Here is a 15,797-nt window from a genome sequence, read left to right on the forward strand (position 1 = left end):
GAATGAGAAACTCGGCGTCTTGTTGGAATTGTTGTTTGGAGTTTGTGTCGTGTTGGGGAAGAACAAGAGAAAGTGAAAAAGTGCCATTAAACACAAAAGAAACAAAACGACCGAAACCTATTAGTTGTTAGAGACGAACACGTTTTGCAATTTGTATCCTTCGAAACGCTCTCGAAAAATAACCTCGTAATCCGTCCTGATGACATCGAACGAGAGGGAAAAACAACAATAAATGAACACCACCTGAACCGTGATCTTACACGGTTCTTTTAATTTTTTCACGCTAGCTAAATACAAATTGGAGCAATTATGGATCAAATCCACCGATTCATTTACCTCAAGCGCCAGTTTTGCTGAAAATTTAATAAAAATTCACGCTGAAATAATCGAAAAACGTGGCATTTTTATTCGAGAAACAATCAATTTTAACACAACAGACACGCCTCGTTGTCTGCAGCGACCCGAGAAATGAAACAAACTCCTAGAGTGAGTGGAAACCGAAAATAAAAACCTGGCGCCAATGGGAATCGATAGGTGAATAACAAAAAGTAAAACGTGACATCAATGCCGTGAGCTACGCACCTGTTTTGAAACGCGCCGTATTTATTTGTGCTATTTGTAACGTGTGTGACAAAGAAACAACAAATTTAATTTTATTTGTTTATTTGAAACGAATCGGAATTTAGTTTTTGTTAATCCTCTTTGATTTAAAGTTTAATTAATAAGTAAGACACGTCTTTCGAATTTTTTATCCTAGTATGATTATTTATGGAGTTGTTGGCTTTTGTTTGGGAGAAAAAGGAGTAAAAGTGCGCACAAAGTCGTAACTTTTATTTGCGTATTTGAAACATGAGGTAATGCGTTGTTCGGCGAAACCGTGCAATAGAAAACAAACAACAAGTTAATTTACAAAGTTGATTCCCTATAAAGCGCCATAGTTCAGGTGGCGCTTTATTGCCATTTAATTATGATGTGTCTACAAGTATACTTTCCAGAGCGTCGGTTTGCCCGCACAATGCCTTTCCAACTTTAATTACTTTGTTTCTGCTGCGACTAATTTAATTTTCGCCTGCTATTTACTCACCGAATTTCGTTCGAAATTTTATCAGATTTGCGACGCAACAACCCGTTAGTGTCGCGAGCTTTCATAGAAAATATTTAGCTGATGTTGAAAGCCAAAACGGACAATTCCGCATTTAAATTTCAAATTCCGGAGCTTAGAGGCTGTCAAGCCCGACCGAAGGGCTTAGCTGTTTCAGTTTTCCCTCTAGTCCTAGGACAATGTCTCGAGCGCGTCCCTTGACAGCGCCAGGAGATAAATGACACAACAAAAGGACTGTGAAGAGTATGATGAGTGGCCACCACACACGTGCTTGTACAAACTCTCGCTTAATTCGCATCGTGTCGTGCAAGCCTTTTAAAGGAGATGACGGCGACTTCCTCCCTCTTTGACAGGCGAATTGTCCACGCTGTCGGGATTATTTTCTGCATTTGCATAGGAGTTGGTAGTCGCTGACCCGCGACTTATGCACTGTTACCGTTGAGCCTGTTTACACCTTTCTATAAATACGACCGGATAAATATATTAAGTTCGCTTTATATTCACTCAACTGCGTGCTGAACCGTAAATCTCTCTGTCATAATAAAATGGATAATGCGATTTTAACGCCGGTCAAATTGTGAACGATGGACCGAGAACTACCAGCCGCCGGCAAAGATCAAACCGACCTCTGCCAGCTCATGAGATGCTATGCGTGTTTGACTCTTCCAATATCTTAATGTCAAGCAGCTCAACACCTACGTCACAATTTGTGTTTGAGGAACTCGGGGTTAAGCTTATCCGGCTCGGAGGACCATAAGTTTGAGTCAAGGCCAATTTATTAAACTAAATCTATTTATTTTTTGTCAAAATTTAATCCGTGGCCGTGTTTTGTGGATCGGGCGCCGATTACATCTGTATTTGCCCGAAATTAATTTATTAGAGCACTCGGGTCAGGCACAAAAACACTTTCTTAATTAAACTAAGTTGTTCCGGTGGTAAATCGCGGCACAAAGCGCAATTAACAAACCCACCGGTACATGAGATCCTTAGCGAGCCGTCAAGCCCAGACTTGTGTGTCACTCGAAGAAGTCACGAATTTTTCCCCCTTTTACAACAATAGACGTTTATATTTAGAAGTTTCCAACGTCGTCGTTTTTCAATAGACAGTTTCTCTTCCACCTGAAACCAATTATCTGCTCACAAGGCGCTTCCTATTGTCCCACCCCTCGAAAACAAATTTCGCCCTGTAAATTTTTAGTTTCCGTCAAACGCTCAAAGTATGTCGGGGGAGCAAAGCCGCTCACGACCTTATGAGTAGCTGTGACAGTGCACGGCGGCATTTCCGCCGGAATTCCCGGCATTCCCGCCGCCCCCGCTAATTGCGCCCCCTAAACGAGCCGCCCTCAGGCCCCACATGTGTCGGCTCGAATTTCTAATTCTGATGTGGATCAGATTTGAGCTTATTTATTGCACTTTCGTGGGATCAATTTTTAATTGCACCATAAAAAAACGCTCGCGATAATCACGCCTCCAGGCGATTTTTTACACAATTAACGCAAGTTGTCGGCAATGGCGTGACAACATTTAAGCTCTTGACACCTACTAATTATTGGACATAAGGTTACAACATAAACAAGTGGGTTCGCTTGTGTACTTTGGTGTCGTTATTAATGACAGACGAATGCAACAGCTCTTCCATGTCTATAAGTCATTAATAAAAGTGAATTACGACAAATTAGAAGTTTAAAACCGACATTTTTCTTTGTAACTGGGATTAGATTAAATCGACGTGTCAGCTGTGTTTAATCAATTTTCATTTAACAACGGAACACAGGTAGAACACTCCAGGTCATCTGTTTTATGTGACACGACAGAGGAAAGTTTACTATGAAAATGGAACTTGACTGTTATCGATTGAACTTTTCAGGTGTTGTTTACTGACCCGGCGCATCCACCATTTTTTATCATTGAAGATGACGCACTGACTTTGTTAACATCTCTCATCATTTATTTTTGGCGCATGTTTGGGCAATAAATTTTAATATTTACCAGGCTATCACTAGTTCTGCAAATTTACCTGTTCCAGTCATGATTTATGCGCGTTTTGAAAGCCATATTTTTGGACAGTAAACCGGGATTAAAATACTCACATATTATAAGCACATCGAATATTTTTGTTTTGAACCCGGCGCATCCACCATTTTTGCCATTACAAGGAGCGCATTTTGTATGCTGGAATCCAAGCGATGGAAAATTCGCGATAAAGCAACCTGTTCCAGCAACAGAATGAGACTCCTTTCCCGCTGTGAAAAGATGTGGAGGTCTGAACCTCCGTATTTACACATAAATATCTCAATCGAATTTCTCGGCGCTCAATCCGTGTTTAGATTCAAGTTAGCAACTAGACCGGAGGGCTTATATTACTTCCGGTTGACCGCACGGAATTGCACAGTGCAAATAAATGAAACGGTTCCTGAATATAGTGGGTTAGCTAAAGGGTTCGCGCCTTAGAGGTTAACTAATAGCAGCGTTTGCGCTCCGGTGATGACATACAGTTTCGAGGATGCGTAATTTAAAGGGCCACAATCTCGGCTTTAAGTACACACGAACTTCACGGTTATTACGGCAAGTTTGTTCGTGATTCAATTTGGGAGCCACTTGGGGAGTTGATAATTCAATGAAAAATGGAGCTTTTAATGGCTAAGTAGCGCAAGCCGGTCAGCGTTTTGTATGCGGAACCAGTTTACGACATAAAACTCGCTCCTTAACCCTTCGGTCACGTAATGAACATTTCCGAAATTTCGTATTCAATTCCGATATCTAGCCGGATTTCGCGCCGCCGTATTGCCTCAATGTATCTCCTTTGAAAGGACGTTTCTTTTGACAAACGCTCTAACCCTTTAGCTTTTGCCCCATTTGAGCTCCGGGCGCCGGTTTTTAATTTGCTGCAAGCACAAGTCAGGCCTCCAATGACCCGCACTAGCTGTTTGGAAGCAATCAACCGGTTTGTTTGTAAAATGCAATGGAATTCAGTTTTTAGTCGTTATTTTTTGTAATGTTATTATGTTGCCACGCTGTAACTGAGCGCTTTTATTGCATTACAAGTAATTTTTCTTGGTTATTAGCCTCTCCCTCCTGTTCGCATTTTCGCCTAAATTCCATCTTTTCGGCCGTCACTTTATGGCGCGGAAGTTTCGTTTTAAGTAAGCTTCCGAATTTCTCCATTAATAACCACCATCCCTCTCTGTAATGCAAAGCAAACCGCGCGGCATCGGATATCCATTATCGGGTAATAAACATGAATTCTGAAGGCCTTTGTGGCAACACACGACATCAAAGTGCCCCTCTGCAGTCATCATTCAGCCGATTTTCTCAGACTGGCCGTTGCAGGAAAATTAGCAATGAATAAGCGCGACAAATAAGCGTCTCAGTTCCTCCTTGTGCCATAAAACGTAATTCACGTCCTCTAGCCGCACAATCTCGATCTTGCCGCATAAATCCCGTGAATCACTTAAACAGCTGCTCTATAATAAGCCGCAGCGGGGTTCCTGCATAGATCAATTCCTGCGATCGATCTTATTGTCTATTTCGCGGAACATGTCGGCGAAAAGGCCACGATATTTTTCCCAGTCTCATTAGCATGAAGCGTTCGCAACATTTTTCACGTTTTAATAAATTCCCAAAGCCATTTTTTAACATCGCGCGTAATTGATGTAACGGTTATTGTTATAATCTGCCGACTGAAACGGTATTTATTTTCGGCAAACAATGCCGCTGAAAATAGTATTTCGTCGGTAATGCGAGAAGCTGTCAGCAACTATAGTTTTATTGGTCACACGGACTAAACTTATTGTTATTTTCTTCGGGTTATTTTCGGGATTGAAATGTCGGGTCTCAACAGTTCCGTTACTTTTATCTAAAAATAATAACGAATTATTTATGGCGGTAATGCATCGGGTTTATGATTTATCTTGGCGTGCGGTGTTTTCTCAAATAACAGTTTTGTGATTCTTTGTACAAGAATCCTTTTACGTTTGTTTCCAAGAACACAAATTAAAAGATTCGGTTTAGTGGAAGTCACTGAATTACAAATAGGTCACATCTGTCCCTCTAGCAATTGTTATGCGGACTAATTATGAAAAATTGGGTTTTTTACGTTTTTATAGGAAACAGATGTTACCTACTTTTGGCTCCACAACTGGCAGCACTTAATACTTGTCTCAATCTTCATATTATTTATTTTACCACAAAAATATTCTTCTCGCTTCAGTTTATTAAAAAAATGTACTGAAACTGACAATGAACCAAACGGAAAGGAATGATAGTAAGAGTAATTCATTATTTACGGGCCGAGAAGTCAAAGAAGTCGGAATAAAAAGACGAATGAATAAAATAGCGCGTTTGTGTTTGAATATTTGACGAGTTTGGAAACGCATTTAAATTCTTTAGGCGCAAACAGTGCCAACAGGCTCCATAATTGAGCAAAGTTAAACGAAATAACCGCTCCTTGGATCGATTAAAAATATATTAAAAAGGACAAAACCGCTTTATTTCCCGATTAATTAAGAGCGCGTTGTCGCAATGACGACTTCCTCTCAGCAATCCTCGAGCTCATTAATTAAGTGAGCATCTGTTTTTCAGCACTTTGCTTGTAAATTGGGCGCTTTGAAGAACCCTCGTCGGTGTTTTGCTGACCTGGAACTCGCCGATGTAATGCGTTTAACTTGTACTTGGCTAGAGTTTAGCGGATATTTGTTTAGTGTTAGAGTTTATTAGGTCGAGCCATTAATTCAGCCACGGCCGGATGGAAATTGTTCCACCTGTTAATTATTATAATCGATTGTTTCAGCAAACTTGGAGAACACCAAAAACGACATCGCCATCTACATCGGCGTGACCGTCGCCGTTTTCTTCGTTTCCATGCTGTCCTTCTTCCTCACCCGCATGTACTGGAAGAAGAACCGCCACCAAAGCTTGTACAACATGGCCTCTAATGGTAAGATTGTATCTGATATGTTTTTATCAGCACCGTACATGTTTGCGGGTCACAGCACGTACAAAAGCAAATAACTCGATTGACCTTTTTCCGCTCTCGAGAAATAAGAAAACAGATGAAAACCAAATAAAGAAGGGAAATCAAATACGAAACCTATGTTTACGTTATCGACTCACACAGGAGACCTCTGCACACACTTCACTCACCACCTGATGCCGCTCGAATCAATTACCCACTCTTGTTTGAACTTTTTATTTAAAATTATTAAAATACACTGATTGATGGCGAATTGTTGGCCGTTTTTCTGTCAAATACCTTCAAATGAATTGGTTAGAAGCCGAGTCGGGTTGTGCACATGTGGTTTTCATTTAGGACGTCGTTAAAACCGACGTTAAACTTGGAGTATTTCTCTAATTGACCATCGACTTGGTCATAATACTCTTTTTTAATTGAGTCTGTTTGCATATGCATGCCCTCCTGTTGTTATTTATTCAATCATCTACACGGCACAGGACAGATGTGGATTTTGATGGGTTAAAGAGCGTGGTTGGGACCACATGGTCTTCATTATCTGTCGAAAATGACAAAATGATGGAGTACCGCTATCCCGGGCCTCCCGGGAGGCGTATCATTTAATTTCGCCCAGATTTTAATAATTCGTTCCGACAGAACGAGGAATGTGTAACAAATATGTTCGTTAAAAATAAAGACAAAAGAAAAAAGTCGGTAAATCAGGCTCGATCTAGAATTTCCGTTAATTAGAGTCGAGGAAATTCGGCACTAATGATTCTCGAATTAATTACAAGGTTTAATTTTAGCGTCTGAAACCGGAGTCTAATTTTATATTTCGAGACTTGGCGTTCGGTTGGCAATTATGGTAATTATTTGCCGTTCTGGTAACACACAAAGCTCACACACTCGGTTCGATTTGGCTTATTTAAACAATTTAGGAATTACCGCTGAATTACCCCTCTTCAAACGAGAAAGACATTAAACACGAGCTGGAATTAGTGAGTACCGCTCGCTTTTGTATCATTAATAACGGGCTCAAAAGCCATTATGATGAATGAAGTCGGAATACAATAAGTCATCGGACTTTAAACAATTCATCATTGGAGGATGCGCCGATTTCGCAACGTCGTTCGTTAGTCCCACAACAACTAGATAAAATCTTGAAGCGAGAGTAAAACTGTTCTAGAGTTACAATTTAGACATCTTTAAGATTAACGATGTTTTCAAATCGTCGATTTTACGACTGCTGCTCGAAGAGAGTGCTCACGTGTTTCTCGAAATGTCACTACTCATTCAAAACAAACATGGGCAACACTTAATGGCTTATTTTACCATGAAGCATGAAGCCCGAAATAGCTATTGAAGCTGCCGACTGCGGCGGATCGCTACTTTTATGTGTGGGAAACTGAAACAATCCTGCGAGATACTTAGCAGGAATTAAGTGGCTTTACTGAGATTAAACAAAATGTGACTATTTTGGGGCAAAAGCATCTCAAACGTAGCCAACGTAAAATAAAAAACTTACGTGACAATTTATATAAACAAGGTAAAAAAGTCACTTTATTGAATTAAACAAATTAGCTGAAAAAATTTGCTAACAATATCCGTATAATTTTTACGACGGAACTAAAACACCACCCTCTACAGTGTTTTAAAGTGGTAATTTTTTAGTGGCTGTTTTACTACGTTTGGTGGACGAACTACAAAACTTGGTTTTATTTTTTATTTGAATTCAATGAATTCATTTGAATTTGGCAAAAAACACCACTTTTGTTTAGAAATGGGCGCTTAAGCACAAAAAACAGTCACACATGTGGCCAGGTATTCGCAAAGCTCTATAAAAATTTACCGCTCCTAAAGTAAAACTGAAATTCACTTTGGCGCATGTTAATAAAACCTACGCGGGCAATTTTCACTTAAGAAAGCTCATCTCAAGCCGCCCATTTATGATTATCGCCGCACTAAACCACGCAATAAACTCAACACAAAGTAACTCGTTTTAAAATCCGTAATTCAGTGGAGTTTTTTCCGAAAAAAGTACTTTATAGCCAGCGATCGTCTTATTAAGCTCGTAAATGTTTCAGATTACCATCCGGAATTCTTCCCGGAGCAAGATAAGAAGTCATTAAGTCTCCAGCCAGATTTGACTCAGACCGTCCCGCCTTGTTACGAATACCCTTACACGACCCCAGCGACATCTGTGACCCGATCAGTCTCCGAGCACCACTACGACGTGCCCCATCTCACTTCCGGAAGCGATATTCAAATGTCTCCGGCAACTAGCTCCACTCTGGAGTCATCTAGCGGCAAGCGCAGTCAATTGAGCGGCTTTACGAACAATTGTAAGCTCTCCAAACAGTCAAATTAGTTCATGACTGTGATTTTTTCAGCTGATTCCACCTATGAAGTGGCCACAGAATCGGTCACTTTACCCCTCCCGACTGCCTATGCCGTCACTCCAACGACTTCCGGTAACTACACCAGCGCCACGGTGACGCACAGCGGAGCTTTTCTGAACCTGCTCGAGTCCGGAGTGAGCTTAGTTGTGCCAGAGGGCGCCATCTCACGCACCAAGAAGCAGGAATTGTTCTTGTCGATACTGAACGAAGACTGTTTCCGACCGAAACTTGCCGAGAACTTGACCCAACTCAGTCCTGTAGTCTCATGTGGACCTAATATTTCCTTGAACAAGTCTGTGGTACTTAGAATTCCGCATTGTGCCGAGTTGAGTCGTAACAATTGGTCCATTTCTGTGCTACAAAGTGATTGTAGCGACTCGCAGTGGCAGAACGCTGTTACTTTGGGCCAAGAAACCATAAATACGTCTGTTTTTTGTCAGTTAGACAAAGATGCCGGTTATTTGGTGACTGATTGTTTGTCACGCTTTGTGATAGTGGGACAGTCGACCAATGGCATGGCTTTGAAGAGACTCAAACTGGCGGTTTTCGCCCCCAAGTTGTGTTTCCAGAGTTCGGTCGATTATAGCATCAGGGTTTACGTTTTAGAAGACACTGATAGTTCCATGGAGACTGTTTTCGGGCAAGAGAAACGCCTCGGAGGGTATTTATTAGACGAGCCTCGCTCGATAGTGTTCCAAGACGGTGGTAACAACCTCTGTCTGACGTTAGACAGCTTGAGTGAAGGTTGGAAGACCAAACCGTGCTCAAACTACCAAGAAATCCCCTTCAGACACCTGTGGCAGGCCAGTAGTAACAGTCTTCACTGTTCGTTCACTCTGGAATCGTACGAAATATCCCGCTGTTTAAATTTCAAAATCCGGGTGAACCAGAAAGGCTTCGAGTACCACCAGACTTTCGACATCACGTGTAGAGACGACAGTGATGTCTCGGTCAGTAAGACGAGCTCTGGAAAAGTGGTGCCAAAAATAGCGATCCAGAGCGAGGCCAAGAAGGTGGTCGATTTCGGGCATTCCCCTAAAAGTGCCAAATTCAAAGAGGAGGTGAAAATGGCCAAGAATCTGCTCGTGACTGACAGGGGTGTGTCCACATGTGATGACTTTAACTTTAGGCTAAGTAGACAGCTTAGGAAGCAGCTTTGTCAATGTTTGGATCCTCCGACGCCGAGAGGCAACGACTGGAGAATGCTGGCACATGCTTTAAGTGTTGATAGATATATTAACTTTTTCGCAACGAAACCGTCGCCCACTGACTGCATCCTGGACCTCTGGGAGGCCCGGAATAGACAAAGCAACGCCTTGACCGAGCTTAAACAGATTTTTAGCGATATGGAACGATTCGATGCTGTGAACATTTTAGATAATTGCTTGGGACCTAACTGGTTGTAAATATTCCACTGATGCATTTAACCACAAGACCAGACTTGCGTTTTATTCTTTGCTTCGCGGTTGATGAATTTTTAGATTTATCGGAAATTGAAATTATTTTATATTGAGTTGTTGAATATGTGAATGTTGTCTTGGAGACATAAAATGGACCACGTTCCAAGAATGAAATTGTGCAATTTGCGGTGTAGATATATCTGCTAAAATAGCCAAACGAATATTTTCAACAACTAATAATCATAGACGTGATATTAAAACCGTTACTTTCACTGTACCCACTATTTAACCACACTGCCATCGTCACTGTACCATATAGAATTCTTAATTTTTGTTGGAAGTATTCGTTCACTCGTTACGTATAAGCACCAGATAATCGAAATGTTAGTCTGTTGTCATTAAATTAAGTACGTAAAACTTGAAAAGCGGGCATAATTTGGACAGAAACGAATATAATGTAGAGTTTTATACAAAAGAATCAAAAGTAGTTTTCTAGATATTTTAGGATGTTTTGTACAAAGTAAACATTCATGTAACTAGAGGCAGGTCTACGTTGATATCTAGTACGTATTTTAGAATATATAATGATGTATATAGTCAATATATGACATTTTCTAAAAACCTGACTGTTTTTGAAATACCTACAACCTATCCCCCTATCACATGCAGATAAGTTGAAAAATAATTTAACAAAGGCACCAATAATGCAACATTTTTTTATTAAAATTATCAAAAAGTTGACCATTCATTATTTAACTACATTTATTCGGAGAATTATAAAAATTCCTTTAGCTTTTGGTAAAAAGTTCGTATTTAATTGTAGTTCTCTTTGGTGGAATAACTTTAGCCATAATACAAACCACCAAATACAGTAAGGGTGCGATGCAACATTTTTTTATTAAAATTATATCTACTTAACAATATTTATTCTTAAAATTATAAAAAAATCCTTTATCTTCTGGCAAAAAGTTCATACTTGTGGTCTCATTGGCAGGATAAGTTTAGTCGTCACACCAACCACAAAATACAGTTTAGGGTGCAGTCGCCAGACTACAAAAGGGGTCTTTTCTTGATTCTGTTTAGTACAGATAACTAAATGCAGAGAGAGCCCTATTCACTAATCGTTTCTAATGTTTTAAGTGTGTAAAAGCTCATAGCTTATATTTTATGTTCATTATTTCATTAATAAACAACAGATTGTTTTGTTTACAAATTAATCACTGAATCAATACCATGCAATTAAAAGTAATTTATATATGCTTTATTTTACTGCCTAATGGCAATACTACAACATACACAATTTTGTCTCTTGCTTTGTATCAATGTCAGTATAATTATCTAATAATACCAGCTCAAACTATACTAGGGAAGCGTAAAATTAAATAATAATAATAATAATAATAATAATAATAATAATAATAATAATAATAATAATAATAATAATAATAATAATAATAATAATAATAATAATAATAACAATAATAATAAGAAGAATAATAATAATATTTATTTATTTATTGCAAGAAAATACGTACAATTTCATAACTTAAGCCACTTTCCGCTGCCTTGTAATGGAAAGAAAAAACTATTTGTAGCCTCGCAAGCTTGTAGATCATGTTCCACCCCGAGGCGAGTTTGCCAATATGACAGCTCATAAAGTAACTGGATGTCCATCTACTTGCGTAATAGGATTGCGATCGCCACCTTCGCTCTCCATCCCCCAAGGGAGCCAATTCCAAATTCTATGTTTTACACTTTCGAACATTCCGATCAATTTTTTACGCCCAATTATAAAATTGGCGACAAGATCTCGTAGTATTTTTCGGGATACGTTGTTTGTGTGCGAGGTCGTCGAGAAAATCTCAACTTTGGAGTTATAAATTGTGTGGTGCAAGTCTGACTTAACTTGCGGTTGAAATCAACTTCAAGTTCGAGAGTAATTTATGGGTGACCGGGGGAGCCGCCATAATCACGAATGGCAAAAAAGATAACAGAATCGGATTTTCTTCAACGCCTCGCGGTTCACTTTCAGTATGCTCGACACTATCGCCACCAGAAAGGCACACCAGATGGCCGTGAGCCAATAATGCAAAAGGCCAATCGCTTCTAACGATTCCGGAAATTACCTATAAATCTAAAACGTCGCATTTCGCACAAAGTCGGATTATTTTACCACAGTTTGGCCGAAATCAAGAATAATCGATTTTTAAGCCAACCGAAATAAATTATGAATAACATCCAAAAATAAAGAAACAAATCTCGAGAGAACAGTTATGCGAGATTCGTTTACAAAGCGTCAAAAGTTTCGGTTTTATTGACGGAACTTTGATTAAACTCTCAAAAACTTGACAAGATTATCAAAAAAAGTTAAGTGGGACTGAAAGGGTTTAGTTTAATTATTAGCACACGGCCTGGTGGCCAAGGCAAGACAGTTCCGTCCATATTCTGAGGGTCGGCTATATGCTCGCTGACGTCATTTATTGGGTGTTATTTAAAAAGTATAGACAGACCTCTCCACGCAGTTCGCTTTAGAACGAAAATCGGTTAAATCAGCTTAGCGACCCTCCCGTAATCAAATATTATATATCGCTCTTCTGACATTTTCCACATAGTTTTCAAAATTGTATTTCGTTTATCAGCTTTCCCGAGTGATAATCTAGTTGGCTACGGAAAATATCTCTTGTTCCCAGGAGCTTCGCCAACCCAATTATATCACTTTTATCTTAAAACACCCTTCAGAGAGCGGCGCTTTTTTATTTCCTGATAACCAATTAGATATGGGCGCTTTTATTTTAATTCGATATGTTTTCGGCCAAGTGAGAGAAAATTGCTATTTTCTCGCTTTGCGGGAACTGTCCCTTCTGGACCCCAGCTCACAAAGTAATCGTGATGGTCTGCAGAATAATAAATGAGCATTCGACACATTTGCGGTTAGTTGAGTGGACAGGGCCAGATCTTGATCTACTCGGACGGAATACAAATGTAATCAGGTAAGCTAGACGTCGACGCTTCGCTATCTTGCGATAAAGAGCGAAAAATCCGACTAAAAAAATATTGGGTTATTTTTTGTGTTATGGCAAGTAAGCAAAAAAAACAGCACAACTGCCGAAGAAATCGAGACGGTGAAAGTGGATGCCCTTTGCAATAAAGCGTCGATATAAGTTCCAATTCGCATACGTCATCTAAGATGGCGTCTTCGTCTGCGACGTTCCGATTTGCATAGAGCTCCGTTTTATGCTAATGTTTCTGATTTATGGTTATTTTTATTTGATTCTCGGAATTATTATATGGACTGTATCCGTATGGATGAAAATCATATTTTATACGCTAAGGAGAAGCGGACCAAATCGATTCCGGAGTGAGAATTATTTTTCTTCCCAGCTTTTTATTGCCCTTTTATATGTTTGTATGTTTTGTTATGTTTCTGTTTGTAAATGTTTTCGCTCCTGGATACAACGCTTCTGACATGAGACGACGTTCAACTGGCAATTAATTTGATTAGCGCTTTTTCAGAGAGATTTGAGGCAGTAAATGGAGTTATGGTTTTGTAGCAAAATTAATGAAACATTTCCACTTATCTCGCTTTTATTGCACCTAACTAGATAAATGCAATTCCGGAAAAACATTGGTGGCACATATCAAAAATGGTGGATGCGCCGGGTTAACAATAATTATAAGTTTTGAAATATTAAATAATAGGTACTAAATTATCCTACAAGCTACTACCATAAAAACAAGTGTCATAAATCGGTTTTTTCCACACGAAAGGTGAGGTGAGGTCAGGCCAGGTCAGGCCTGAGAACAACGTAATTTTTGTATTGATAATTTTTGAACTTTGGTAATAAGTACATTTTTACAAGATTGCTTGCTGTAGTAGACCCAAAAAACTGTAATTTTGTCACTGTGTTATCTTATCAAAACCGTTGATTAGTGCAGTAGATCAAAGTGCTCCCCTTGCTGCTTAAACATGGCCTATTATTCACCACTTTATAAGATAAAGGAACAATTTTATCAGTAAAACAGTTGAACTGCTAACCAAACGCAATCTTGTTTCGAGACCATTAAGTTAATTACTAAACCCTTTTCTTAAACAGAAGAGGTTAAACACACCGGGAGCGCTCCCAACAAAGACGGCGTTACCCCGAGTTATGATTTATGTCCTCGTCTGGTCGCATTCATTTGTTTCGTTAATGCTAACTAGATATTGTAATAAAATTTATACTGCAATTCGCCCATTAAGGGGGCCACCTTAAAGATTTGTGTGCCGTTTCTCTCTCTCGAAAAAAACGTGACGCCATTCATCGAAATGGCATTTAAAATGTAAAACAGCACTAGGAAAATATTCGCTAAAAGTATATCCCTAGTTCCGGTTTCCTGCCATTTGTACCAACCGCTCTTCCTCTCCGCCGAAAAAATCGCCATGTTATTATGCAGCATTGACGTCTGTTACAACTACATTAAACTAATGTTTTTATTATGAATAGTGGGGTCGTTTGCGGCCCGAAAATTTGCCTATTTCTGCATAAATAAATCAAATGTGACAATTGTTTGCTTGAAGCAAAGCGCGCTTTAACACTTGTTCGAGTTTTTACAGGGCGCAAACTTAATTTTCCGGATGGTGAACTGAGCCGATGCGCGGACAAGGAACAATATCAGATTAGCGAGTTAAAAAATATTAGAGCGAATCTGTCGCAAGGGCCCACTTTGCTCGCTCTAAACGTACAAGGGAATTCAACACTTGGCCGAGATTAGTCGATTCATATTTACACCGAAATAAAGAGATTTCTATCTAAACCGCTTTCTTCTTTTCAATTAAAAAAGCCCAAATCCTATTCATCGTCTCGTTATTTATTATTAGTTTTTTGCGTTATGGGCGCAGTAGGCGGGGCATGGGAATGGCAAGGTGGCTGTGACAGGACAACGGAACATCGGCACTCTCTGATTATAGCAGCTTTGCGTTCACAACACACTGTCAGGGTTACAGCGGATGCATAATCGCAGCATAATCGCGTCACCGCAAAGCGGATCAAGTGGCCCTGTTTTGATTAATAGCTACCCAATATGACGATGTGCTAATTTCAATTTATCTGCCTCCGGCCACTGAAGATCCCCGAATCGCAAAAAACTTGAATTTATTGCTGATACGGACGTGTGCAAAGTTGTGATTGCGATTTATGGGAGAGTATTAAGTGGAGCTTTAGGGCGCTCACTTTAATAAGGCTAATCACAGATTTAAATACGACGGGCTTATTAATGGCAGATAATGCGACCCAAAATAAAAAATACGACCAGGAGCAGAGATCAACAATCCACCGATTTTTTAAATATTTTTTTATTTCATTAGCATCTATCTCTTACTATTAATCGCCTTCATTAACACGCTAGTTTACGTCCCACTTGAAAACTTAAGCAAAACTTTTTACAATTCTTGTTAGACTTTAAATTACAACTTTTTCAAAATGCCTTAAATTTTGGTATTGGAAATGTTATGTATTGATTTTTTCTTTGATTTTTAAATTAATTGTCACAGTTTTTTCTAAAAAAAAATAAATAAATGGCTATTACATAATTACCACCAGATTCACGTTAATTTCTTTACGATTCATCACTCCTATGTAATATTTCAAAATACAAAGTAAGGCCTTCGACTATAATATCCAGTTTTAATTTTGGCTTTTGCCGCGCGGAAATCTCCCCGGAGTTCCGGTCTAGCGCCAGACCCGGAGCCAAGACCAAAAGAACGCTCCATATCGGCATACATTATTGGTCAAAAGACTCAGTGAGCGTATTCCGATTGTGAATTATGATTTTGAGCGCGAAACGAATCATATTTTCGCCGGATTCTCAAAGGACGTGCTGTCCTTATCGCACTCGCAACATCCGCAGCAATTTTTCTTATTTCAACACATTGAAATAGCCACAAATTACAGAGCGACTCTTTGTGAAAC

At 39.4% G+C, this 15,797-nt stretch overlaps 1 protein-coding gene across 3 annotated transcripts in view; it reads left to right on the forward strand.

The window, feature by feature from the left end:
* Window positions 1–10,470, forward strand: part of unc-5 — a 60,488-nt gene extending 50,018 nt beyond the window's left edge. For 2 of the 3 annotated variants that reach the window (XM_015980457.2, XM_008196211.3), the window contains 3 exons: window positions 5,892–6,038; window positions 8,135–8,392; window positions 8,441–10,470. In XM_015980457.2, the coding sequence (XP_015835943.1) occupies window positions 5,892–6,038; window positions 8,135–8,392; window positions 8,441–9,855 (1,820 nt within the window). In that variant the 3' untranslated portion in view covers window positions 9,856–10,470. The remainder of the gene's footprint in view (window positions 1–5,891; window positions 6,039–8,134; window positions 8,393–8,440) is intronic. The other variant, XM_015980458.2, reaches the window with a different exon arrangement.
* The last annotated feature ends 5,327 nt before the right edge of the window (window positions 10,471–15,797 follow it).

The sequence above is a fragment of the Tribolium castaneum genome, chromosome 5 (genome assembly GCF_031307605.1).
Source record: "Tribolium castaneum strain GA2 chromosome 5, icTriCast1.1, whole genome shotgun sequence".
Classification (NCBI taxonomy): Eukaryota; Metazoa; Arthropoda; class Insecta; order Coleoptera; family Tenebrionidae; genus Tribolium; species Tribolium castaneum.